Genomic DNA, 24,357 nt, shown 5'->3' with positions numbered 1-24,357 from the left:
TTTTTTTTTTTTTTTTTTTCATTAAAGAAATTTTCCTTTTGTTTAAAAAGATAATATTTCTTTAAATGTTGATTTCATTTAAATATTTTTGGTGTCGACTTTTGTTTCAATTCCTGAATTTACTATATCTATTTCCATTTTCTTGCCTATTAGGTTCTTTAACCCTTTTTTCTTTTCTTTTTTTCATTATATGAGAGTATAATTATCTTTACATATGTGATATTTAATATTTTTATAAATAAACAAGAAAGTATAGATTTTTTAAAACAAGGTACTCATAATCTCGCCTTTTTCTTTCAAAACCTCAACCCGTCTAGAAAAAGGCAAATAATCTGGTAGATTATTTTTAATAGTCTATTAGATTATTATTTTTTATTTGTAACTAAAAAAAATGTCAAAGGTCTCCGATGATTAGAGGGGAATTTTTGATAGATCATTTTTCTCATAATCAACCAGATTATTTTTTTTAACTAAAACATCTCGGAGTCGGGAGTTACTTATTGGTGGACTACGTAGGCATGTTGGGTCGAGACGTGTGGTACATATTTTTATGGACCCGTGGATTCTTAAGACTACACATTTTCTAGCTTAAATCACTTCAATGACCGAGGAAATGAGCGATTGGTTGGTGGAGGATTTAATTCCTAATAGACAATAGAACTAGGAGCTTGTCCATGTGGAGGCCATGCCGGCTAGATCTCCCTGTGCAGTGTTGCGGTAGCCAAATCTCTTTGGCGGTGGAGCTTCACAAAGTTCGATTGACCTCATTGAGCTTACTATCCGTGCTATGTTGTGTTGACGTGCACAAGATCTCATCGCCGATTGTCAACTATCCTCCATTTGTGATGTTCTCAGCCCATCTCGGCGCCACCGCCGCCTTAATTAGTCTTTGGCGGTGTTTGGCAAAACCCTAGATTAGATAAGTTAAATGAACACATGATATTGACACTAGGACTTCTTAAAATGGTGTGTATCAATGGGAAAATAAAAACTAGTACAAACCAATTGTCTACTCTCAAACGTGGTTTAGAGCACAATTATCTCCCTTGTTATCGTGGGATAAATAATAAATGGGCCAATAAAAAAAAAAGAAAAGGGCCAAACTACTTAAAATGTTTGTGCTTTGATTCCTTATCCTTTCTTTCCCATGTGATTAGATAGATAAGAAATGACCATGAAATTGGTTTCTTGTTTTTTTGCTCTCTCTTTTTTATTAAAAAAACGTAACATGCAATTCAATCCACACGCGACTAAAGCAAACACCATTCACCAACTAGTAGTAGTAGTAGTAACAACCAGAAGGAGCAACAACTGTTGTGGGACCCTCAACAAATCCGCCCAATGAAAACATCATACGTGTGCCCAATCAGATCCCCATCATCACCATTCCCCTTTTGCCCTTTTTCGTTTCTCTCTTCTTCGTTCATTCTCATATTTCTTACATTTCTTCAGTTTGACACACAAATGCAGGCAAAACAAATCACTCACATTGAATGCGCTAACTTCACCTGCGATTCTGTTTTCCCTTTCGTGGACTTCTGTTTTTATGGTAAGCTCTTCGGACCCCATTTTGTGGTAACTCCTTTTTTTTTTTAAAGCTGATTTAGCGTTCTGGTTTGTGATCTCGTAATGAAGAAATGTCAAATCTACTGTTCATTGCATATCCAATAGTTGGTTCTACTTCTACATCTTATTTTAATAATGCCCATTTGATTACTTTAGTTCGATCTTCTGTTTTTATGAGTTTAAATCTGGTTTCTATTTTTTGTTTTTTTGTTTTGTTTTTTTGTTTTGTTTATTGTGTAATGGGAACAACCATAAATTTTCTGGTGCAGTTTTGCGTTTTAAATTTATTGGTTATAAATCTCTTGGTTGTGTCGTTTTCTTGGTTAGAAGCATCTGTTGCCTGGTAAAGTTGTTGAATCAAATTTTAAGGACAATGAAAGTAATGAAAGTTGTTTGAATTTCTCTGAGCTTTTTTTATTTTTTATTTTTATATAATTTATTTATTTTTAATTTTATTCTCCGGCTTTTTATCTTTGTCTAGAGAACTTTAAGTGAAAGTTTCCTTGTCTAGATCATTATTAACGTAATCAAATTATGTATCATGTGTGACATACAACTCTTTTTTTTTTCTTTCTTTTTTTAAGGATGTGGTATCCTCTAAAGAAAACAAGTAAACAAAAAAATTCAAAACAATTACAGGGTCTTTAGAGATTATCAGAAAAGCCCAAGGAAGACATGTATTTATTTCTTCCAAAGTTAGAAATTTACTCCATCTGTTTTTCTTCATAAATTCTATCCCATTCCTCTCCCGCAGTAGAGCCATTGCCATACTTCTCCAAATACTCGTGGCGATCTTAATATATGGCCTTTTCACCAGCACAAAGCTACACTGCTTAGGAAAACCCCACTGAAATCCTGACTCCCTTAACAAAGTAACCCGTAAACTCCGAGATACTTTATAGTGTAGGTGAAAATGAGCGATGGATTTCACCATTCTTTGCACTTCACAGATGAAGAAGAACAGATAACCAAATGTGGATTCTTCCTCTGGATCATATCCTAGGTGTCAATCTTCATATGAAACACAAGCTAAAGCACTTTAATTGTATATAAGGAGCAATAGATTTCAAAACAAAGTAAAAGGGCTCGAATTTGGAACAATTAATTTTGCCAATGAGTAAACAGGAAGTGATTTACAACAGAATCCAAAAGGGTCGCAAGACCCTCGTTTATTGAAGCTAGACAACAATGAAATCATGTCCAGAGTTTCTGTATCATTTAGGTTCCTTCTAACCTGAAAGATCCTAGTAATCTCGTTATTGGAAGAAACAAAGGAAGTCTCTTCAATGGGAGCTTTGAACAGAAGTCAACTGGTATGGTTTAGGATGAGAAAGAGCCAATGACTTTTCACCCGCCATAAATCTTTTGAAAACGATTTCATAGCCCATTCCCACTCCCCCGCCCCCCAATTTTTTTTTTCAAAAAAAAAAAAACTTAAGGAAAGATTCAGTCCCTTGGGAAATAAATTTCCCGGTGTTCCTAAATAAGCCTTTAGTCATTCATTACATTTGATTCCCAACAAGTAGGATGTAACCCATATTTACTTCTAATGACCATACCCCACAAATAATTTTCTTCTAGAGGGAATATTTACAGCCATTTTCTCAAGAGCAACATTTTTCATTCTCAAGTTACCTATCCCTGAACCACCTTTAACTTTTCTTCTAACAAGCAAGTCCCAACCCACTAAATTATCCACATTACCTTCACTTTGGCCTTCCCACAAGAATCCCCTCATAAGCTTTTTAAAAATCCTTGTAACAGAACTTAGAAATCTAAAAGTGAGGCGTCATATACAATATGAATGGTATAAACTTTCTAGAATATACTTATTGTTGTTTCAATAATCGTGCAGAAAGAAGTTTGAATTTTTTAAAGCGCCCATAAGAGTTCTTGGAACTGACTGGACGAACGTGTGAAATGGAGAATATTTTTCTCAGAGAATATCTCTGGTGCTTCGTAGTGCTTAATTTATTATTTTCATGAAGTTAACAATAATAACGAGGGAAAAATGAAGCAGTACATATCCATGATTTACTGTAGGATAAACGAATGCTGACGGTCATTGTTCTTGTTTGCAACAGACTGGATTAGGAGGTTGGGTGGGCGTACTTAAAGCTTTTAGTTTGTCTTGTCAATGAAAAATATAAGAAGTTTATTTGTTAGTCAATTAAAGCAAATGTTCTGTTCTCCTTTGGTCCTATAACTAACGTTCCTCCATAAGCTACACAACTTTTTGCAGTATCGGTATTTTGTTGTTACTAGTACTTCTTTGTCATTTACTGAAAAATGAAAATCAACTTCTCTCGCAACAAACAAAGTTTTCATATTGACCATTAGAAATTCCAATGAACAAACAAGAATTGTGAATGGAAGTTTTCTTTCTACTGCCTTGTCTGTTTTCCACATTAAGCACAGAATTAGCCTAAACTAATTGGATACCTGAACCAGCATTCTTGAAGTTCTTCACAGGGTGTAATAGAATAGTCATTATAGGTTGTTTATTTATTATGCAGATAAGAATTTTGGATAAAATGTTGAACTTTTCTCAATGCTGCTAACAAAAAGCTGTTTAAGAAAAAACAAAAGAAACATAATAATCACATTCTGTTGTGGTAGTGGCATCCATCTCTATCTTCGTGGCATTTCTGTTCTTTATGCTAATATTTTTGTATATGCTTGTTGAAGAGAAGATACTTGTGGAAAATGCAGAGCGAGTAAATGTAAAAGAAATTACGGAAGGGAAATAAGATCTGTCGGCTAAACGTGAGATCCAAGGAATATTTTCATGATGGCAATCTCAGATGACACAGTTATGGCTATCAAGTCTTACCAAAATCAGGCTGGGGTGTTGGTCAAAAACTACTTACTAGCAGATCCCTTTGTACCATACATTTCCATTCTTGCTGGCATATTTTTCTGCAAATTGGTATTTCATTTACTTATTATCTTGACATTTAGTAATTCAGTTAGATATGGGACTTCTATGTAAAATGTGGCTGGTTTCTTTTGTTTCCATGTCAATTTGTGTTGTGTTCTTTATTCAAAAAATCAGTTCTCGAGTTTGTTTGAAAGATCATATTGGTTTCCTGGTTTCTGTAAACATACTAACTTATCCTAGACTACAGGTTTATGATCTAACCCAGTTACTCAGTAACTTTTATATCAAGAACTATGCCACTCTTACAAAAATCCAACAAATTGAGTGGAACAATCGGTGGGTTCTGTTCCCTCTTGTCATTTCTGCAACAAATATATTGTCTATCCTTGATTTATTAATATAGACTTACTAATTCAGTGTTCTATTTTGGCAGAGGTATCTCCACTATTCATGCCATTTTCATCACAATTACGTCCTTGTACTTTGTGTTCTGGTCAGATCTTTTCTCTGACAAGCGGCTTGCTGGCTTGATCACATTTCGAAGTTCACCACTGTCTAATTTTGCATTAGGGGTAATTTTACTTTCTAATTTGTCAGTATCTTGCCATAATTATTGGTAAATCTGTTTTGCGTATTGTTAAAATGACTTGGATGGTATTGTTAAAATGACTTGGATGGTTGTTGATGGATGCGTGATTATTGAGTTTTATGGTTATTTCACTATATCAAGTACGGAATAAATTTAAATTCCCTTATAAATATTGTCTATAACATGATTTCCTTTGACATAATTGATTAAGCTTACGTGGCTCATCTTTTGTCTACTCGTTTTCTGTACGTCAGTGTGATCATGCTGCAAACTTGTTAATGGCTTAAAGACTTTAACCCTGTAAGATTAAATTTAGAACAGTAATTGCTAACTTCACTCTTATACAGCTAGATATGCTATATTTTATTTTTTTGAATACTGCTATGGTCTCTGTAATCGTTTACGCTTAAGACATAACAAACTGTTTTCTTGCTTCTTTTCAGTATGTGAGCTGTGATTTTACTGCAATATTTCATCCAATGGGACGTTCAAAGTTATAATCCAGATAGGATATGCAGTGTTAGGAAATAAACTCCAGTATTGATGGACCTCCAGAAAGCTTTTTGGAGAATTTGTTATCTAACATGGTTTTAGAGCAAGTGTTACTTGATTTCAAATTAACTGAATGATTAGAAGGGTAAAAACTAAAACGTTCAATTTACCTAAATGTCGTGCGTGCTACAAAAATAAAACTCCTCAGTTCGGTAACATACTGTATATATCACACGGTTGGGCTGTAAGTGCATTTTATGAAGTTTTGTTTTGCATATCTTTGTTGCCGTTGGTGGTGGTACCGGTCCCTGTGGGTATACATCTCTCACCTGTGTATTTCCCTTTAACTGTATGGAGAATATTTACATTTACAACTCCGTTACTCGTTCTTTGGTTCTTATGTGAATATTTATTGAACTAGATGGTTTCTGACAGGTCTCTGTTGGATACTTCATTGCTGATCTTGGAATGATCTTATGGCTGTACCCCTCTTTAGGTGGAGTAGAGTATGTAAGTCTCCTCCACAAAAGAAGCTAATCAAGCTTAAATTAGTGGGAATCAACATAAAGATTTCTCTCATTTAAAATGTGTTATTTGCCAGTGCATTTCTTTGCTTTTGTACTTAGTTATAATGCTTAAATACAACTTTTTTTTTTTTTTCCCCCAAAAAAAAGAGCACAAAGAAGCTTTTGGGTCCAAATATTGTGATTCTAGCTCACCTACTTCTTCACATAGGATAAAAACCTTTTGCGTCTTCTGACCACGCATTTTCTGAGTTTGACTTCGAAGGCAGTTGTGATCCTCCTCAAATATGGATAAAAAACGGCAGAGGTCTTGTGGAATGTTTGAGGCACGAAAAGAAAAGCACAAAGTTGCATGTAGATTTGTCATTAACTAAATCAAATATCAAGGCAACATATGCACGTCTATAAAATAAATAAGAAAGTAGTTTCCATGTTAAATGCAATGATACAAATTCCTAATATGGCGATTTTCACTTTCAGGTTATCCATCACTCTCTTTCTGGAATTGCAGTGTGGTATTCCATGTTTTCGGGAGAAGGACAACTTTATACATACATGATTCTCATCTCTGAAATTACTACTCCAGAGATCAATATAAGATGGTAATTCCATGATACATTGTATTTAATTTTGGACTTTCGCAATTTGATATGGCTTTTGGTTTTAATGAAGGTATCTTGATACTGGTGGTATGAAGAGGTCGATCGCATATCTCATCAATGGCGTAGTGATTTTTTTTGCATGGCTGGTGAGTTGAAAATTCCTTGGATTAGCAGCTATTGCAATACCAAATTTGCACTGAATATGGTGGTTGGTTACTCAAGATCTATGAAAAGCTGTCTCAAGCTTTCCCAAGCGATATAAAGCTAGCACCATGAGCATCTCTACCATTGTCTTTCAAGATGACAAGATTTTATTAATTTATTTGTTTATTTATTTTGTTGTTGTTTACTACTTTTTCTGCATTAAAAAAACAGGAAGAAAATATTGCTGATGGAACTTCTGGTATGCAGGTAGCTAGAATACTGCTGTTTGGCTATATGTTTTACCATGTTTACTTGCATTACGATCAGGTAATTAGTTACCATTTAAGTTTTGAGTTCCAGTGATTTTAGGGGTCTTATGATCTTAAATAATTCTTTTCTTTATCTTTTTTCTTTTGGTGTGATGCTATGTTTGAACATAATTCTTTTCAGTGGTTATAATGGTCACAAAAAAAAAAAAAAAAAAAAGAATAACAAATTTGGATTTCCGTCAACATTTTGCCGTTTTTTGCTTATTACAGGAGAAAATTCTTTGTTCTACTTTTCTTTGGCATCTAGTGATCAACTGATTTCACGTCTATTTTAGTCATTAGATTTTCTTTGTCACGTTGGAAAAGTTTACAATTCTAAGTTAATTTTCGTCTTTTAGAATGGAAGAAAAAAACCTCCTCCTTTATCGTTATTCCACCACTTAAATTTAAAAATCAACAAATAGTTTTTTTTTTTTTTTGCTAGCTAATAAGGTTTGCTCAATTATTGGCATAACTTGGCCTGGATGCAACACTTGGCTTTAATCTTAACATTATTTCAAACGATATCGACTCTTATTATGTTTTCTTGACACCGTTGAACATCCTTAGTTGCAAACAGATAATCCGGTCGTAATTTTTCAAGTTTTTTGTTTTTTTTTTTGTTTTTGTTTTTTGTTTTTTTTTTTTTTCCACTATGAATTGTAATGTGACAACTCCAAAATTGTTCAAATGCTTTTGTCACACCAGTTTGTGAATTTTGATGGGTTTGGCAGGTTATCCAAATGCACATTTTTGGATATCTCTTGGTCATGGTGGTGCCATCAGTTCTAGCTATAATGAACTTCGTGTGGTTTGGAAAGATTCTCAGGGGATTGAAGAAGCAATTAGCTAAACGGCAATAATGGGTACGATACAAATACAACTTTGGACTTCATATAGCCCTTTCTGGTGCATTCTTTTATATTCTTTACTGTAAAAATGATACTGGGGTGGGGGTAAAAAGCCAAAATGCTTCTGATTATCAGTTGGTTGAGGAACCAGCTACTTGTAAATGATTGAAGAGTTGTGCATATTGTCCGAGTCATCTCTCTAGTTTGGTAGCTTTCTTCCTCTCGTGAGTTCTGTGCAGATGTTGTCTTTTCCCATTTATAAAAAATGGAGAAATTTCCGGCGACAGGTTGAATGGAAAAGCGGCAATGGCCGATTTCTTCTTCCTATTACTAATGTATTCCGTGCGAGTATATTTTCGATCGCGTGGTTTAAGATTTAGATCTCGTCGGTTCATTTTGAGAATACTGTTTTCTTCTCCAGAAACCTGGGATCCATGCTACCTCTTCGGAAAAATTTCTCGGGTCTCTTGTCTTTGCAAGTTTTCCGAAATTGCTCGTCATCTGAACATTTTTTAGTCCTTGAGATTTCTCTTAATATGAAGAAGCTGAATAAAGAATAAGGCCTTGATAGGAGCGGCTTAAAGTACAATCAAAACTGGATGTGGATCATGTGGTTGGTTTTAAAAAAAGGGTGTCTTGGATAAAAAGAAAACTGGACTAAATGGCATTCTTCAAGGATCTGTCAAAAGCCAAAGTGTGGCAGATATCTATTCGTATTTGGAATGGTTGGGCTGTGTGTGTGTGTGTGTGCGCCGTGCGTGTGTGTATATATATAGAGAGGCAAAAAAAAAAAAAAAAAAAAAAAAAAAAAAAAAAAAGAAGAAGAAGGAATTGTATGTGAAAACAACTTTTGGAGATTGTAGTCCGTTCATTTTACCGATTTGAATTTAGAATTTGAGTGTTGCTACAGTAAAAGGCTCTCAAAAACAGTCACATATTTAACTTTTTTATTACAGTAAAAAACTTTCACAGAAAATTACATCTAAACTCGAATTAAAAACTCAAATCAGCGAATTAAACGGCTCGGCATTTTTCAAAACCATCTTTTATATAGAGTTGCCAACTGTATTTAGATTCCCCGCATCAAGCCTAATGTGTGTAAACTGAAGAAGCCAATAATCTAGACCTAATACAAGCTCTTAACAACCAAAATCAGCTTAATCTACGTGCATTCGTGGCAGAAGGGTGATTCCTTTGTCATGACCACCGGAGGTCATGATAATTCATATGCTCATCAATTGTAGGACGACACCTGTCACTAGCAGCAACGTAAAAGCCATTTATCTTAAAATGTAATTATTCTTCAATTATCATATTGTATAATTTATGATTGATATTCACACGTTAGACATGACCATGTTGTCTTACAACTCTCCATTCTCTAAGGTATAATAAACTCATTCATGCTACCTAGATATAGTCGGAATATAATGTGTCAATTTCACTGAAACATGTTAGAAGTTTCTCTAGAAGAACACGATTTCGACTATGTCCGAAAAGTTGCGCTGAAAAATAGAAAATTTTCATGAAATTCAAGATGGAGTCAATGTACTATTATCAAAGGCTCGTTTAGTTCGCTGATTTAAATTTTTAATTCGAATTGAGATGTAGTCGTGAGAACTTTTTACTGTAGTAAAAAAGTTAGATGTGACTATTTATGAGAGTTTTTTACTGTAGCAAAACTCGAATTCTAAAATCGAATCGGTGAAATAAATGGGGAGTTTGGCAACTCGTAGAGGCACCTAGAAGTATTCAACTGATCATATGCAAATGGCCGTTATGTTGAAGAAAAGGAGGAAAAAATGAGAATGTTGAGACCTTTAAAAATCCTTCTCGCTTGTGGTTGTGCTAAATTACATAAGAATATCTCTTATTCATAGCTGTACATCTCGATTATGAGATATGAGAAATGGACTTTTGAGACTACTTTTTCTTAAAGACTATCTTGAAGAGGACTCTTAACGTGGCTAAGGACCAAAAGCACAACTCTTATAAGTTAAACAAGTGGATAATTAGTTGGAATCTGATTTGGTTTGACAAATCAGTCATATTGTTATAGCTTCTCGGCATCTAAAACTAACCCATTTAGTATTTGTGGTTTATACATCTATCTGAAATTGATACGAAAATTAAATAATCCGATCAAACTCATTTGTTTAATGTCATTTTAGGTTGGAAATTGTTGGCCTTATTCTCCAGCTTCTCTAAAGCTTTTGTTTTTTTTGTTTTTGTTTTTTTTTGGCTTAATTGCTGTCATTTAAAAAAAGGGGAAAAAAAAAAAATTTGATTCAGCACAATCAAAATCGAGTGATTAGGTATTGGTGGCCAAGATAGTGGCATATCCGCATAATCTCGTTGGACTTCGACTAGCTGCAAAAGTGACAAGGGTCCTTTTGAGTTTAATAATCTAATCAATTATAAAGTATTTACTTATCGCGTATGATTTCCAGTAAAGCTAAATATAATACGCATAATGCAATCATTAAACAGCAGTTAAGATTCTTTCTCCAATTGATACATTGGACTTTGATATTATTGCATAGTTGTTGTCATGAATATCCGATCTGATTAATCATTTCAGCATAAAAATAATCTGGTCTAAGTACATTTAACGGCTTGTAAAATCTAAACTATAGACTTCAAAATGGCACTATATACATACTAATCTCTTGTGGAAAGAGATTTAAAAAAGAAAATAGAAAACTATATTCGATAGTACCTATGTTTGCATATAAAAAATTGTAGATGTCTCATTCTCATGGGTGCCACTATCTCGATAGCAGAATTCTTGAGCATGAAAACAACATAACTTTAACTGTAAGATCAACAAACTTTAAAGAATGCAATAATCTATGTTGGATAATACTGTAGGTTATATTAGGTGCAATTTATTGATGTGGTAATCTTTTAAACACACACCAGCCAAAAAAACAACAAAACAAAAAAAAAAACTCAGATTAATTAGTAGAAAAGTTAAAATTAGAGTTAATAACCTTAGCATTATTCGACTATGTTTATGTTTAACTTATATATATTGATTTCCATATTTAAGATTGTTGTTTTCTCTATAAGGAATATCAATACCATAATTAAGGTTTTTGTTGTCCTAGTGAACTCAAACTAAAGCATTATAAATTATCTGAATGGCATTTTTTTTTTCCAGTTTGCTTTTGCTTTTTTGTTATTAATGTTAGTGAATCTAAGTCATAATTCTACTAATCTTTAGGAAATTAGAGATGATCATCACAACTTTCTAGTACATATATGATATGCATTGTTACAAAGCGGGAGCAAACTCTAACAAGTTAAATTTCTTTACCAAAATTTTAGTTCAGAAAGACATTATTAATGATACCATATAATTTGCGTCTATCTTTTTTTTTTTTTTGTACCGGCAAAAAATATATAAATAAATAAAAGAAATTGCATCTCTTTTGTACCATATTCTCTTATTTTGGTTTCTTGTGTGAGATAACTTGAGCCATGCATGGCTTTAAAAATAAATAAATAAATAAATAAAGGAAGAAGAACTTGAGCCATGTGTGGGCGAACAAGCCTATTTATACTTCTCACTACGTATAGATTTGCATGCACTTCTCTTTAAAACAATCCAAAGATTATGCCGCTCATGATCACAATTGAAGTGGCATAATATGAGCCGAAAGATTAAAATACATATGGTACATGTTTTTATTTATCTGATTTATATAAAATGATATAGTTGTGTAAATAACTCGTTCAGTGACCAACCTTTGTACCGTTCACATTGCAAAATTGGTTTGTACAAGAATTGAGGATTGGGAAAGTGGAATCTAACTACATTTGGTTTTTAAAAGGAATGCATGGAAATATCAATTCCCTACGCTTCAAGCAAGAGAAACTATCATAGCATTCATTTGACTCGTAGAACGCCACAAGGACAAACTTATTCATCCAACACTCAAAGCGAATAGGTGTTACAAGTTTCATCAAGCTAGAACCTAGTAAAGCTGACGTCATAATGTTACAATTCGCGACTATAATAAACAGCGTCAACATGTCATCGTTACAACCTAATGATGACTGCTTGTCGTCGCTATAAGATTTTTAGCGACGGATTTTTAGCGACGATTAAAGACGTTTTAATGATATGATATTATTAGCTTAGTAGGTCTTTTCCTTGTAGTGAAGCTTCCACTTTCTACTAGATCTGACACTCATATATAAAATGTCTCTTCCCGTATAAAGGTAGTTAGATCGAGAAAGGCTATAGAACTAAAAGCCTGTATGGGCTGGCTAAAGGTGTGTAATAAGCTACCTAGAGACTCCCTATAGTGTACCCCACTATTTCTGGTCCGTTAATTAAAACAATAAAACAGAAAAAAAAAAAAAAAAAAACACTACAATACATGACATGCTCTATCGCGTGCATTCCAATATTTCTATATGTGCATTCCACTATCTTACTGAGAATTTTGAACTACGAACTCTATAGAATAATTGCATACGCACATCACTCCATTAATTTCCTTAAAACCTGCTCCAAATACCTATCAGCTTCGGGCGATTGCATGCCGTTAGTGTTATAAGTGTGTGTGTGTGTGTATATATACTTTTTTGATATATTAGTATCATATCGTACCGTTACTTGTTAGTGTTATAAGTGTGTGTGTGTGTGTATATATACTTTTTTGATATATATATTAGTATCATATCGTACCGTTACTCACTTTTTCTTCAAACCCTAGCTAATTACACTCACTTCATACCCACTCAATGGGCCATATTTTCCTGTCTATATAAGCATTCTGATATTGTGTTACTAATTCATTCACAATAGTGCATTCTACTAGAATTAGCTTGTCAGTATGGCAATATCATTCTCCAATCTTAGTACATTTTTCTTCCTGCTAGTAATCACTGAATTCTTGAACACCAATATGAGTACAACTCTAGCCAGCAGGCAAAGACGAGATACTAATTCACTAGTTCTTGGCCTAAGACACTCTAGGGAAACCCTTCCAACCCCGACAGCAAATTCCGGTGCCAAAGATCATTCAAGAACCACCGCTTCGTCGACAAAGGGACAATCAGAAGCGTCCTTCGCCGTGATGGAGCCACTGCGGGCAGTCCGAGATGGCTACATTATACCCCTATATTTAGGCACACCCCCACAAGTCATTCAAGTGTACATGGACACGGGGAGTGATCTCACTTGGGTTCCTTGTGGGAATAACCTCTCCTTCAGTTGCTTAGATTGCGACGATTATCGAAGCAACAAGTTATTAGGCGCTGCCGCCATTTTCTCTCCTTCCCATTCTTTGTCCGCACTTAGAGACCTCTGTAGTAGCTCATTTTGCATTGACATCCATAGCTCAGACAACTACATTGACCCTTGTGCAATGGCAGGCTGCTCATTGAGTATCCTCATGAAATCCTCATGTTCTATGCCCTGCCCTTCTTTTGCCTACACTTATGGTGCAGGTGGAGTAGTCACAGGAATGCTAACTAGGGATACCCTTAGGGCTCATGAAAATGTATTTAGCCCTAATCTTTCAAGGGAAATCCAAAATTTCTCATTTGGGTGTGTCGGGTCAACTTACAAAGAGCCTATCGGGATCGCGGGGTTCGGTAGGGGAGCGCTTTCCCTCCCATCTCAATTGGGGTTTCTCCACAAGGGATTCTCCCACTGTTTCTTGCCCTTCAAGTTTGCAAACAACCCTAACATTTCAAGCCCTCTAGTCATAGGAGATTCAACTGTTTCTTCTGACCGTGAAGGCAATTTTCAATTCACTCCAATGTTGAAGAGCCCCACGTACCCAAACTACTACTATATTGGTCTGGAGGCCATAACTGTGGGCAATAATTCTAGTGTGGCCCAAGTAGTACCCTTGAGCATGAGAGAATTTGACTCACAAGGAAATGGAGGTATGTTGATTGACTCAGGCACAACATATACTCATTTACCTGAGCCAATTTATTCTCAACTTCTTTCCACACTCCATTCAGTAATATCATATCCTAGATCTCAAGAAATGGAGATCAAATCTGGATTTGATCTCTGCTATCAAATCCCATACACAAGTGATCACAATAATAATAATGCTTCGACGACGTCGGGCGACTATCCCGACTTTCTTCCCTTAATCACATTCCATTTCTTGAACAATGTAAGCCTTGTTTTGTCTGGAGGAAGTCATTTTTATGCCATGGGGGCTCCGAGGAACTCCACAGTTGTGAAGTGCCTGTTGTTTCAGAGCATGGACGACGGGGATTATGGGCCGGCCGGGGTCTTCGGGAGCTTCCAACAGCAGAATGTGAAGGTTGTGTATGACTTGGAGAAGGAGAGGATTGGATTTCAACCAATGGATTGCGCTTCTTCTGCAGCCTCTCATGGACTCACTAGAAACCCTAATTTTGTTGGTTAGAAATATTTAGTTCTTGGTGGTCAGTATTGAGTTTCCTTTTCGTGATATGTTATTTTGCCATCTACTGTGACCTCTATGCACTTTTTTTCTTATTTTAAGTCAGCTTATTCTATAGATGCCATTGCCGGTATTTCTTTATTTTTTTACTTCAATTAATGAATTTGACCACTGGATTTAATGCTGGGCCATGCACCTTCAATCACATTGTTCCGATTAATTTCAAAATCCCAATATCACAAAATTTTTCTTATAATTACGCGGCTAGTAATTAGTTATAATTGCTCATAAATGATAAATGACTTACATCACTTGTTCTATAAGTGACTTTGGATGATCATGAAGAAGCAAGGATGATTTGGATATATTTCATACAACTTCAGTGAGAAAAAAAAAGGGGTAACTTAAGTGATAAATAATAGTGCTTATTTTTATATAAAAAAAGCATGTGATCCTATAAATAAAAAAATAAAGATCACATGTAGAATCGAACCGACATCCACCTACCCAGAACTCTCCTCAACCCCTATATTCATGCCATTCATTAAAGGGTCTTAGATGGTAAATAATAATAGTGCTTAAACTAAAATAAAATCTTCTCAAAAAATTTGAGGGCTGAGGCCCAGTAACTACGGATTAATGAATTTATAAATAAAAAAGGATCTTAGATGGTAAATAATAATAGTGCTTAAACTAAAATAAAATCTTCTCAGAAAATTTGAGGGCTGAGGCCCAGTAACTACGGATTAATGAATTTATAAATAAAAAAGGAAAATAGTAGAAAATAGACCGATATGAAAAGTTTAAGAAAGTATATAGGCCAATTTTTAGTTATAGAAATTAATAGGCCATAACTTGAGTTCATAACCAGATAAGTTATGGACAAACTTGTCAAGTTATGGTTCATAGCCAGACAAGTTATGGACAATTATGGGCAATAACTTGTCAAGGTATGGTTCATAACCAGACAAGTTATGAACGAAAACAGTAATTTGGCCTATTTATTAACTTATGTAAACTATTGGCCTATTAATTTTAATTCATCTCAAATCTTGGCTTATTTCCCTCTTTCTCCCAATAAAAAATTATACCGAGAGCCTCCAACTTGACGTGAAAATATTTATAATTTACTGTTGTAATTTCATATTTAGTGATTCTTCATACATTTGTAAAATTATACCTACACTCTTTTGCATTTGAACTTTTGATCTTAATATTCCCTTTAAAAGGAATTTAGACTAAAATTAAGTTATGAAAATACCATTCTGCCCTTACGCTATCAAACCTATACACGTTTGGATTAAACCTAGATTTATAAGATGTGAAGCTTAAAAAATAATTGAATCAAACAAGCATTGACCATTGCAAATGCTAACGCGGATCTGGCGCAAGGCTCACACTAAAGAGATTGTGCCTTGCAACCGGTCTAACGAGAGGCATACCGACCTAGTTAGAGCGATCTCGTCGACGTTAACCGTACTTACCGACATTAGAAGGAACAAAGAAGAAAGATTATGATTTGGTTATGTTTATATTCCTAGGATTATGTAGTTTCTAAGAATGTGAAGTTTTGCTTCAACATGGAACTACAAAAGTGAATCATATAAAATCTTCTATTTCAAAATTACAAGGTATGAAAATATGGCTGGCTCGCAATACATGGTCGATCCGCCATTGAATTTAGCATATGGAAGAAAAATGAACGGGCCAAGTTATTCTAAAAATAAAAAATAAAAAATAGTTTCTTGACTTCGATTAATTAATGTCACGTATTGACATGTAAGAACTTTATTCCACTAAACTATAACAAAAGAAACATCAGGCAGGACTTAATTTAGGGGTAAAAAGAGTAAGAAATGAAGGGGAAGAAATCTAGAGTTTCTTCGAGACGTCTTTCATCAAGTCAGGATTGGCCAATTGGAATGCATACAATTCATCGAGCGAAATGAAGCCGTCGCCATCCTTGTCTATCTCAGCCATTCTGCGGTGAACTTCATCCGGTGAACCTGAGCCGAGAGAATTCAGCGCATCAGCCAGCTCCGTCCATGAGATTTTTCCGTCGCCGTTTGCATCGAAACGCTTGAAGATTCGCTCACATTGCGCCCTTTCCTCTGTAAGTTCAGCCATTGTTGTGGTTAGCTGTATAAGACTTTCTTATTTGATCCGTTTGGTTGGCTTCGTGGTTGGAGAGTGTGGCAAGAATATGTTGAAAATGTGAACGTAAAGAATGAGGCATTTATTTAAGTTGACACTTGAATGAGCCTAATCTTGGTTGTCGTTTTGGACCCGGTTATGTTGCAGCTTTAGAAACGGATCACCTTGAACTAAAAAGGGAAATACTAATTTAGGAAAATCTTAAGAAATGATAACACTTTGATCCCCTTTTATGTGACTGAAAAATGCATCCCATACTTGCATCCATCCTTTTGTGATTTTTGTGCCCGACAAAAATGCTCTTCTTATGATTATGATTTGTGGATTCTGTGTCATTTTGAGCGTTGAAGACGTCAAGCTAGCAACACTTGACTAGAAGATTCAGGATAACGTTATGATATTTTAACCATACTATATTGATAAATTATATGAAGATAGCAAATCATGCATATTTGGCGACTTATTTTCTTATATTTTTTGACAAGTGCATATTTGATCACTTTTCTTCGCAAGGTTCATTGCTCGATGCTAGCTGCAGCTCCAGCAAGAGAGGATTTTTTTTTTTTTTTTTTTGAAAAACAGGAGGAACTATATAATATATATTCTTTCTGAACGGGGAGATTTCATTTCAAAATAGAGAATAAAACCAAATTGCAATTTGTGAGATCTACAATGCAGTCCAAGTATCAGTTGACAAGGAAAAAAAAAAAAAAAAAAAAAAGAGGCCAGCTTTTAGCTAAAAAAATTTCGGAGCTTTTGATGGATCTGCATCATGGTAGCTTCTTAAAAATTTATACATTTGCTTCCCTGTTTTTCAACTAATCGTACAACTTTTCAATACTGCTATTTCATATTAAACGCTAGAAGGTAAAATTACCTAGATCTTTAGAAATGACAGTTAATTTTGTCCCAGAAATTGGTTCTGCTTCGACCAAAATTATTGCAACATATTACCATTTTGTTTCCTTTTCTCTATCCCTGAGGCCGCATAAAGAAATGCTTGCAAATAACCAATACAATGGTTTTTTACTCTCAAAACTTAAAATAAACATATTTATTAGTGATAACCCCCACGAAGCACTTCGATTATAAATATTTATCCAGTCACTGAAGCTATGTATCTGCTACATCGCAGGCTATTTAATTGTCAAAATTGAATTTCTCACCATGCTTCACAACAGCCTTCATATGGCACAACCATTCGGCAAGGAGGTGCGAAATGGTAGGAGAAAAAACACGCGCGCGCATAAATTTAATTAAAAGCTCCAACTATTGCGTGATCCTTTCACCAGCTGCACAATTGTTTCTTGATTTTGGAATTGTAAGAGGACCTACCACCCTTGTCTTTGTAGGAGTTTCTAGAGGCAACGGTCTTCCGTCCTCTGTGAGCTGCTGCTATGGCATGTTTCCTCTGCTTGTTTAAGCTCTTTACCAGTCTTTCGTCGTTTTCATCCGTGGACTGATCATCCTGAAAATGAAAATAATTACTTAGAAGGACTTTGCATTCCATAATGCAATATCAAATACTGCAACTGACTCTATTTTGGCACTTAAATTAAAACGAAACCGCAGATATTGCATTTTCAGTTTCTCATGTAGATTTGTTTGTGTTCAGTTTTATAATGATGTTGGACAAATACCCGAAAATTGTTATTGGAATACACGTAAAGGCTCCCCAAGTCAGAACATTACTAAAGTTGCTTCAGACAAAAAGCTTCGTTGGACAAAAAAAAAAAAAAAAAAAAAAAAAAAAAAAAAAAAAAACTTTGTTGGAAAAAAAAAAAAAAAAAAAAAAAAAGAAGAAAGATAATATACCTCGTCAATTGTGTTCTGAGTATCAGGTCCGCTACTTGGACCTGCTTCACATTGTTGTCTGTCTTCCAGTTTATCTGCCTTTGCACAATCTAACGTTGGCTGTTCCTGAATTAATATTGTACCGAGTAAGAGATGGAAACATTGAATACCAAAGTGCATAAAAAGCAAGGGTTAATTATATAAATACATCGTCAGAGTTTCCCTAGTTTCAAGCATTTGTGTAACTTGACATAAACTCCTATATAGTTTTCTTCCTTCATTTAATGGATGGCAATGTAACATTTTTGAAAACTTCGACTCCACGTGAAACAATTCATTATAAATTAGAAACATTATCTTATGCACATATATTCTTGAATAAACTGGCCTCTGACTTAACATAACAATTCTACCTGATCTAGCAAGTGCAGAGAATCAACACCTTCGACGATTTCTTCATTAGTACCAGAGATGGATATGTCGTCTTCTGTTCCTTCATCACTATCACTAGCATCCTCCTCTATACCTCCTTCAATGAACTGGAGATTAAAGTATTATATTGAAGAACGCACAAAAGAAAAAAAAATAAAAAGTATAGTATTTTCTCCCAATATAAATATACTGGATCTCTTATTGTTATTAATTAAAATACACCATAAATGAACACTCAGCTATGGCTGACTAAAACAAAGATGTAAAAATATGACTGCGACCTCATAACCTCAAGAGACATAGGGGGAAGGGAAAAAAAAAAGGAAGCCGCCTCATAATTCTGCTAAACAAGATTATCACAGAGGTGAAGACCAATTAACACTACTGATATACGGGAGATGCTGTAAATTAATGTTATGCAGATTTCATTATTTAAGCCTGGTTCATTTCATGACTCAAGTCATATTACTATAGTGTTTTCTCTCACATAAATTCAAATTCAACTTTTTTGCTGCAGTTTTTTTCTCTCACACAACCCAAGTCATGACTTTGAGTTGTGCAAATGAACACACCCTTTGTAAACCAATTAACAGTAGGCCAACACTTCAAAATAGTTGTGTATCTTAGCCAAAACCTTGTATTTCATAAGTGGTTCAGACCAGAATTGCTAACATATTCTAAGCAATCCTGATTGACTTAATAGCCTACAGGGTTGAGAATCAAAACCAATTAAAATTACTCCAGTACAACCCGACCCCCTTCAAATGAAGAAAAAATAAAAAGAATAGAAAGAAGAAGAATATTGCGATCCAACTCTATTCCCAACTTTTTAATACTAACCTACATGGCACATGAGTTTTCATTCTTTTTACTACCAATGGTTATATTCTCTAAAGTGATATTCATATCTTCTAGCCGTTCCAAAACTAGAAAAGATCAAAAATAAATCCAAAAATAAATCCAAAAATAAATCATACTTCAACATACCACCATTTCCATACCTGCTGAATGTCTTCCTGATCCTTTCTTGTAAACCCACTGGCAGCAAGTTCCTTGTCTAGAAAACCAGCATCTTTGGTTATTGAAGAAAAGCAAATTCGGCCACTTTCGTCTGTATCAGCCTCTGTGCCATCAGCATCAACTGTATGCTCTTCAAAAGTCAAATCAAACCTGAGAAAGAACAAAATGGAGGAGACAGAGAGAGTCAGAGAGATAAGAAACTCGACTAAGGTGATGAAACATATTTCCTACCCATACTGTACACACTACGTATCAGGAGTTCCACAAAATCAATAGATACAAAGGAAAAACAAAATACTTGAACAGAAATGTGAAAGAGCATGGTGATCTCACTACTCTGGACTATTTGGTTGGAAAGAAATGACAGGATTTTTGAAGAAAGATAGATGGAGACTGTGGACCTTTTTGAGAAAGCAAAATACTCAGCTTCCTTTTGGACATCGACTAACATGGCCGTTTTTGAATTGTAAAGATTTGTCAGGGTTGTTACTTGCTATGAAATTTGGGGGTTTCTTGTTACTTGCTATGAATTTTGGGGGTTTATTGATGGTTTATGATCTTTCTTTAATTTTCTCAGTTGTTTTCTTTTCGGTTGTATCTTTTCTTCTTTAAATTATATATATATATATATATATATATATATATTTGAAGGTCTCTTGTCCTCTCTATGTACTTATGTACTGAATAAAAATATAATAAGATGAAGTTTCTACTGTTAAAATAAAAATGATTTCAACTAAGAAGATTAAAAGAAGTGTTGCTAATCAGCATAAAAAGATGATAAAGTTTCAAAACTTAGGCCCCATTAACTTCACTAATTCGAGTTTAGAATTTGAGTTTTGCTACAGTAAAAAGTTCTCAGAAACAGTCACATCTAACTTTTTTACTACAGTAAAAAGCTCTCACATAAAATCACATCTCAACTCGAATTACAAACTTGAATCAGCGAAGTGAACGGGTCCTTAATTACTACTAGAGTCTAGAAAAGATAAAGTTCATATATACTATTAAAAAGAGTAATCACTGACCTCTTTCTGAAAAACTTGAACACGCATTCCACATCACGGTCAAAGTACCTGAAAATGGAATCAATTAGATTTAGATTAAAACACAAAAAATATGGCTTTCAAGAATGATAACTGGATAACAAGAAATCACCCGGAGACAATAATAAAACAAAATATGACCAATAGTGAAATTTAGTAGCATAGTGTCTTACATCTGTGCATTGCGATGGGATATAGAAACCATTTGTGGAAAATCGATCATGGTGACTTTCTCATCATCATCAATCTACAAAGAAACGTCCCAAAAGATTATCTCAAGTTTACAAGGAAGCATAAAGGAGGAAAACCAAACGTTATGATATTACAATGCAATAAATGAATTTACAAACATGAGAAAAGTGCTACTAATGGTTTTTTTTATTTTATTTTAAAAAAAGCAAAAACAATTACAATTACAAGATACAGGACATCACACAGGTACAAAATTGAAAAGTAAAAAGAATCATAAATTGCCATGTTAGCATACCATTAAGTTGAACTCATTGAAATCGCAGTGAATGAGACCATGTTCTGCCAGTCGAACAATAAGACCGATGATTGTTTCAAAAACCACCTCTGGATTTTGCAATTGCCTTACCTGCACACTTCATTGGGTGAAAATGGCCAACAAATATACCATTGTCAGCTCATTGAAGCAATATACGTTTATTTTTCATTTTGTTTCTCGATAACACTATAAATAGTAAGTGCAAAAGCAAAGACTTGAAGATGTCCCGACTTAAGCTTAATGACATAGTAGGACTTCTGCTTCCTTAAAGTTCAGTTTTGATCACTGTCTATATTCTTTAAAACGTAGTTCTACAGGTTATGGTGATGCTGTGTTTTGTTTCTCCCCAAAACAAATAAAATGTGCATTTGTCCGATACAACGACCATCCATCCATCTTACGGATTTACAATGAATAACATTCCCATCTGAAAAAGCTATTCAGAGGGGGGAAAAAGTTTAATAACAAAGGAACACTTACAGAGGATACCCTTGAACAAGTGACATAACCACACAATGCCTATTACAATCAACAGCATCAGGAACAGGAAAACCATGTTCTTGCAAGGCCTGCCCAAGAAAAGTTCAAGTATCAGGTCATGACAACACTAAAAATTCCACAATAAATTCTAAAAGATAGCAGCTCGGAACCTTCATAAAAGCGAATTCCTTTAGGGCAGCAAGGCGGGACAAATAGAGCCAATTGTAACTTCTTCGATGTTTCAAGTAATCACGCTTAGCTTTGACAGCCCTAAAAGAAACTCTGCCAAGTCGGTGCAATTTCACCGCTAGCAATGTACCATCTTCGGTTGCGACTTCAAAGATATCTTAAAAAAGAAAAGAACTGTTATTTAAAAACGTTTGTCGAATATGACCAACATGTCAAAATTCTAATATAAAATAAGTACCGGACTCTTTTCCAACACCAATCTGACGACCAATAGAAACGAAGACCCCACGCTTGACCATAGTCTTAATTGCAAGAAAATCGTAACCGAGGTATGTGAGGCGAAACCCATCGTCTAGATACACACGTGTAAAATAATATGAGCGAAACCAAACCATTAATAGTTAAGGAAGACTTTGGAAAATGTCAAAAGGAAGAAGAAGTACTGACATTTGGAAGAGTCATGGTGCAACAGCTTATACTTGAGCAAATTCTTCAAAACTTTATACGTACCCCCGTGCCTACAAAAAAAAAAAAAGAAAAAAATCCAAATAGATAACATATAAAACAAGCTAGCAAAATTCGATGATCAAACATGAAACAACAATGGTAGAATGACAAAGACATACTTGAGACTAGCTATACGATGGATGAGCTCGGAAGGTACTAATTCGTGCTGAAAGCAAGGAGTCCAGGTAAAATTAACAAGATTTCATCAGTTAAATGATTACACAAAATCAAAAGACAAATAATTCAAAACTAAAATCCCGAAACAAATTCTACCAATAAATAAGAAAGACCGGTGAAAATCTGAAAAGGGGAAAATAAATAAGAAAAGCACCATACATTCCTCATTCCCATCTCGACAGCAGTAAGAACCCTAAAATCATCTTTTGACAAGTATCTGAGAACGTTCACATCCAGCTTCATTGTTGATTCTTTTCTGCAAAACCTAACCTATTGCAACTGAAAAATAAAAATAAAAATAAAAAATCAACTAATGTACAAATTAGATAGCGATCAAACAAAGTACAAGAAAAGAAAGAATACGATTATAAAATTTACTAATATTAAGGAAATTCCAACATAGAAGAAAAATCAAAACCCTAATCAGAGCACATAAACACAAATTCAGAATACTGCTAAGTCTACAAAAACACCAACAGAGGGCAAGGCTGTAAGACTGAAATCTCTGAATTCGGACTTCACAAATGCACAAATAAATTCAGAACAAGAAAACGAGATACCTGGAAATAAGCTGAGTTTTTTTTTTTTGGAGTAAAATTGTTGCGATTTCTCTTTTTCCGACGATGAAGCTTCTGCTACGATGGAGCGCGCTCCGAGTACGATAGTTATTGAGGCTGGCCGCGCCTACTTAACAACGGGCTTTATACTTTGGGGATGTTTGGTATGCAGGAATCAGTAGGAATCATATTCTCGAGAAAGTGATGGAGGGTAATATGATTCCTAAGAATAATACATTACTGTGTTTGATTCTATATTAGAATCTTTCTCAAATTCCTAAATATTACATTACTGTATTTGGTTGTTCCAATGGAAATAGATCCATATCTGCTCATTGATGGAAACAAAAGAAATAAGCATACTGAACATAAAATTAACTCCATAGACGAATCTTCTAGTTCCATATTTCAATAGTGCAAGTGTTCAAGGGAAAAAAAAATCAAAGATTGAAAAAAGCATTTAACTTGAAGCATTACTGTATTACACGGGAACCAAACTAGACGAATCTTCTAGTTCTAGCTTTGAAGCATTTTACTTCTACAGAACCAAACATAAGGTTCATTCTTCAGATTACAGAACCAAACTAGACGACTTGGGTGGTGCTTTTTGGTTGATGCAGGTTGTGTCTCAGGCGGCAGATGCAAAGAAGGATGGAGCTTTCTTGAGAAAATACAGGGGTTCAACTTATGTTTTAGTCGTGGAGATAAAGAGAAATAGCAAGGGACAAAAAATCGATGGGGAGGAAAACAAAAAAGGATTGTGTTAATTTTCAAGTTCTGGTTCAAACCCAGATGCGCCGATGGGGAGAAATAGCAATCTATGCAATCGATGGGGAGAAATAGCAAGGGACAAAAAAGGATGAAAAAATCGTGGCCGTTCTGGTTCAAACCCAGATGCGCCGACGACGTTCTGGTTCAAACCCAGTGAGATTTTCAAGTTCAGAACAAAAATTAACACAAATCGGAAAGTTCAGATCAAAAATTTTTCACAGAAAAAGGAGAAAAAAAGGAATCATACTCTGGTGGTGGCGGCAGAGGAAAGTCCGGCAACGGCGTGGTGGATCGGAAGGCGGCAGCGGCGTCCTCGACGGAAGCGGTGCTGGGTCTGGACGAGAGAGAGAGATGGGTGAGA

At 34.8% G+C, this 24,357-nt stretch overlaps 4 protein-coding genes across 8 annotated transcripts; 2 read left to right on the top strand and 2 right to left on the bottom strand.

Moving 5' to 3' along the window:
• Nucleotides 1-1,443: 1,443 nt before the first annotated feature.
• On the top strand, nucleotides 1,444-8,734 carry LOC21389675 (transmembrane protein 56-B). Of its 5 annotated transcripts, none has more exons than XM_024163150.1 (9): nucleotides 1,444-1,549; nucleotides 4,279-4,495; nucleotides 4,695-4,783; nucleotides 4,881-5,019; nucleotides 5,964-6,038; nucleotides 6,533-6,654; nucleotides 6,725-6,800; nucleotides 7,066-7,125; nucleotides 7,841-8,151. In XM_024163150.1, exons 2-9 carry the CDS (start codon nucleotides 4,355-4,357, stop codon nucleotides 7,967-7,969), a joined length of 831 nt encoding a protein of 276 aa, XP_024018918.1. In that variant the 5' UTR covers nucleotides 1,444-1,549; nucleotides 4,279-4,354; the 3' UTR covers nucleotides 7,970-8,151. The 5 variants fall into 5 exon arrangements, with proteins under 5 accessions (XP_024018918.1, XP_024018917.1, XP_024018916.1 ...); XM_024163149.1 differs by having other exon boundaries at nucleotides 4,260-4,495; XM_024163148.1 differs by having other exon boundaries at nucleotides 4,255-4,495.
• Nucleotides 8,735-12,804: 4,070 nt separating this feature from the next.
• Nucleotides 12,805-14,364, top strand: LOC21389674 (probable aspartyl protease At4g16563). The gene has a single exon (XM_010094340.2). The coding sequence runs from the start codon at nucleotides 12,805-12,807 to the stop codon at nucleotides 14,362-14,364; it is 1,560 nt and encodes a 519-aa protein (XP_010092642.2).
• A 1,869-nt stretch (nucleotides 14,365-16,233) lies between these two features.
• Nucleotides 16,234-16,488, bottom strand: LOC21389673 (polcalcin Phl p 7). The gene has a single exon (XM_010094339.1). The coding sequence runs from the start codon at nucleotides 16,486-16,488 to the stop codon at nucleotides 16,234-16,236; it is 255 nt and encodes an 84-aa protein (XP_010092641.1).
• Nucleotides 16,489-17,435: 947 nt separating this feature from the next.
• On the bottom strand, nucleotides 17,436-24,341 carry LOC21389672 (serine/threonine-protein kinase rio2). Its single transcript, XM_010094338.2, has 15 exons — nucleotides 24,244-24,341; nucleotides 23,229-23,553; nucleotides 22,828-22,947; nucleotides 22,611-22,657; nucleotides 22,432-22,502; nucleotides 22,223-22,336; nucleotides 21,966-22,141; nucleotides 21,796-21,884; nucleotides 21,295-21,412; nucleotides 20,981-21,054; nucleotides 20,790-20,837; nucleotides 19,743-19,911; nucleotides 18,723-18,848; nucleotides 18,331-18,435; nucleotides 17,436-17,983 (listed from the first exon to the last, which is right to left on the bottom strand). Exons 3-15 carry the CDS (start codon nucleotides 22,909-22,911, stop codon nucleotides 17,801-17,803), a joined length of 1,404 nt encoding a protein of 467 aa, XP_010092640.1. The 5' UTR covers nucleotides 22,912-22,947; nucleotides 23,229-23,553; nucleotides 24,244-24,341; the 3' UTR covers nucleotides 17,436-17,800.
• Nucleotides 24,342-24,357: the final 16 nt, after the last annotated feature.

Source organism: Morus notabilis, unplaced genomic scaffold (genome assembly GCF_000414095.1).
Source record: "Morus notabilis unplaced genomic scaffold, ASM41409v2 Scaffold923, whole genome shotgun sequence".
Lineage (NCBI taxonomy): Eukaryota > Viridiplantae > Streptophyta > Magnoliopsida > Rosales > Moraceae > Morus > Morus notabilis.
This window is presented reverse-complemented; position numbering and strand designations above follow the sequence as displayed.

What these genes read in the sequence shown, in the direction of transcription:
- LOC21389675 (XM_024163147.1), top strand. Translation starts at nt 4,542, where the DNA reads ATGGGACTTCTATGTAAAATGTGGCTGGTTTCTTTTGTTTCCATGTCA. An exon ending in TGTCTAATTTTGCATTAGGG is followed by an intron (nt 5,020 to 5,963) that starts GTAATTTTACTT and finishes GGTTTCTGACAG; the next exon opens with GTCTCTGTTGGATACTTCAT. An exon ending in TGATTTTTTTTGCATGGCTG is followed by an intron (nt 6,801 to 7,065) that starts GTGAGTTGAAAA and finishes TCTGGTATGCAG; the next exon opens with GTAGCTAGAATACTGCTGTT.
- LOC21389674 (XM_010094340.2), top strand. Translation starts at nt 12,805, where the DNA reads ATGGCAATATCATTCTCCAATCTTAGTACATTTTTCTTCCTGCTAGTA.
- LOC21389673 (XM_010094339.1), bottom strand. Translation starts at nt 16,488, where the DNA reads ATGGCTGAACTTACAGAGGAAAGGGCGCAATGTGAGCGAATCTTCAAG.
- LOC21389672 (XM_010094338.2), bottom strand. Translation starts at nt 22,911, where the DNA reads ATGAAGCTGGATGTGAACGTTCTCAGATACTTGTCAAAAGATGATTTT. An exon ending in TCCCATCGCAATGCACAGAT is followed by an intron (nt 20,838 to 20,980) that starts GTAAGACACTAT and finishes TTCCATTTTCAG; the next exon opens with GTACTTTGACCGTGATGTGG. An exon ending in TTCAAGTTTTTCAGAAAGAG is followed by an intron (nt 19,912 to 20,789) that starts GTCAGTGATTAC and finishes GTTCTTTCTCAG; the next exon opens with GTTTGATTTGACTTTTGAAG.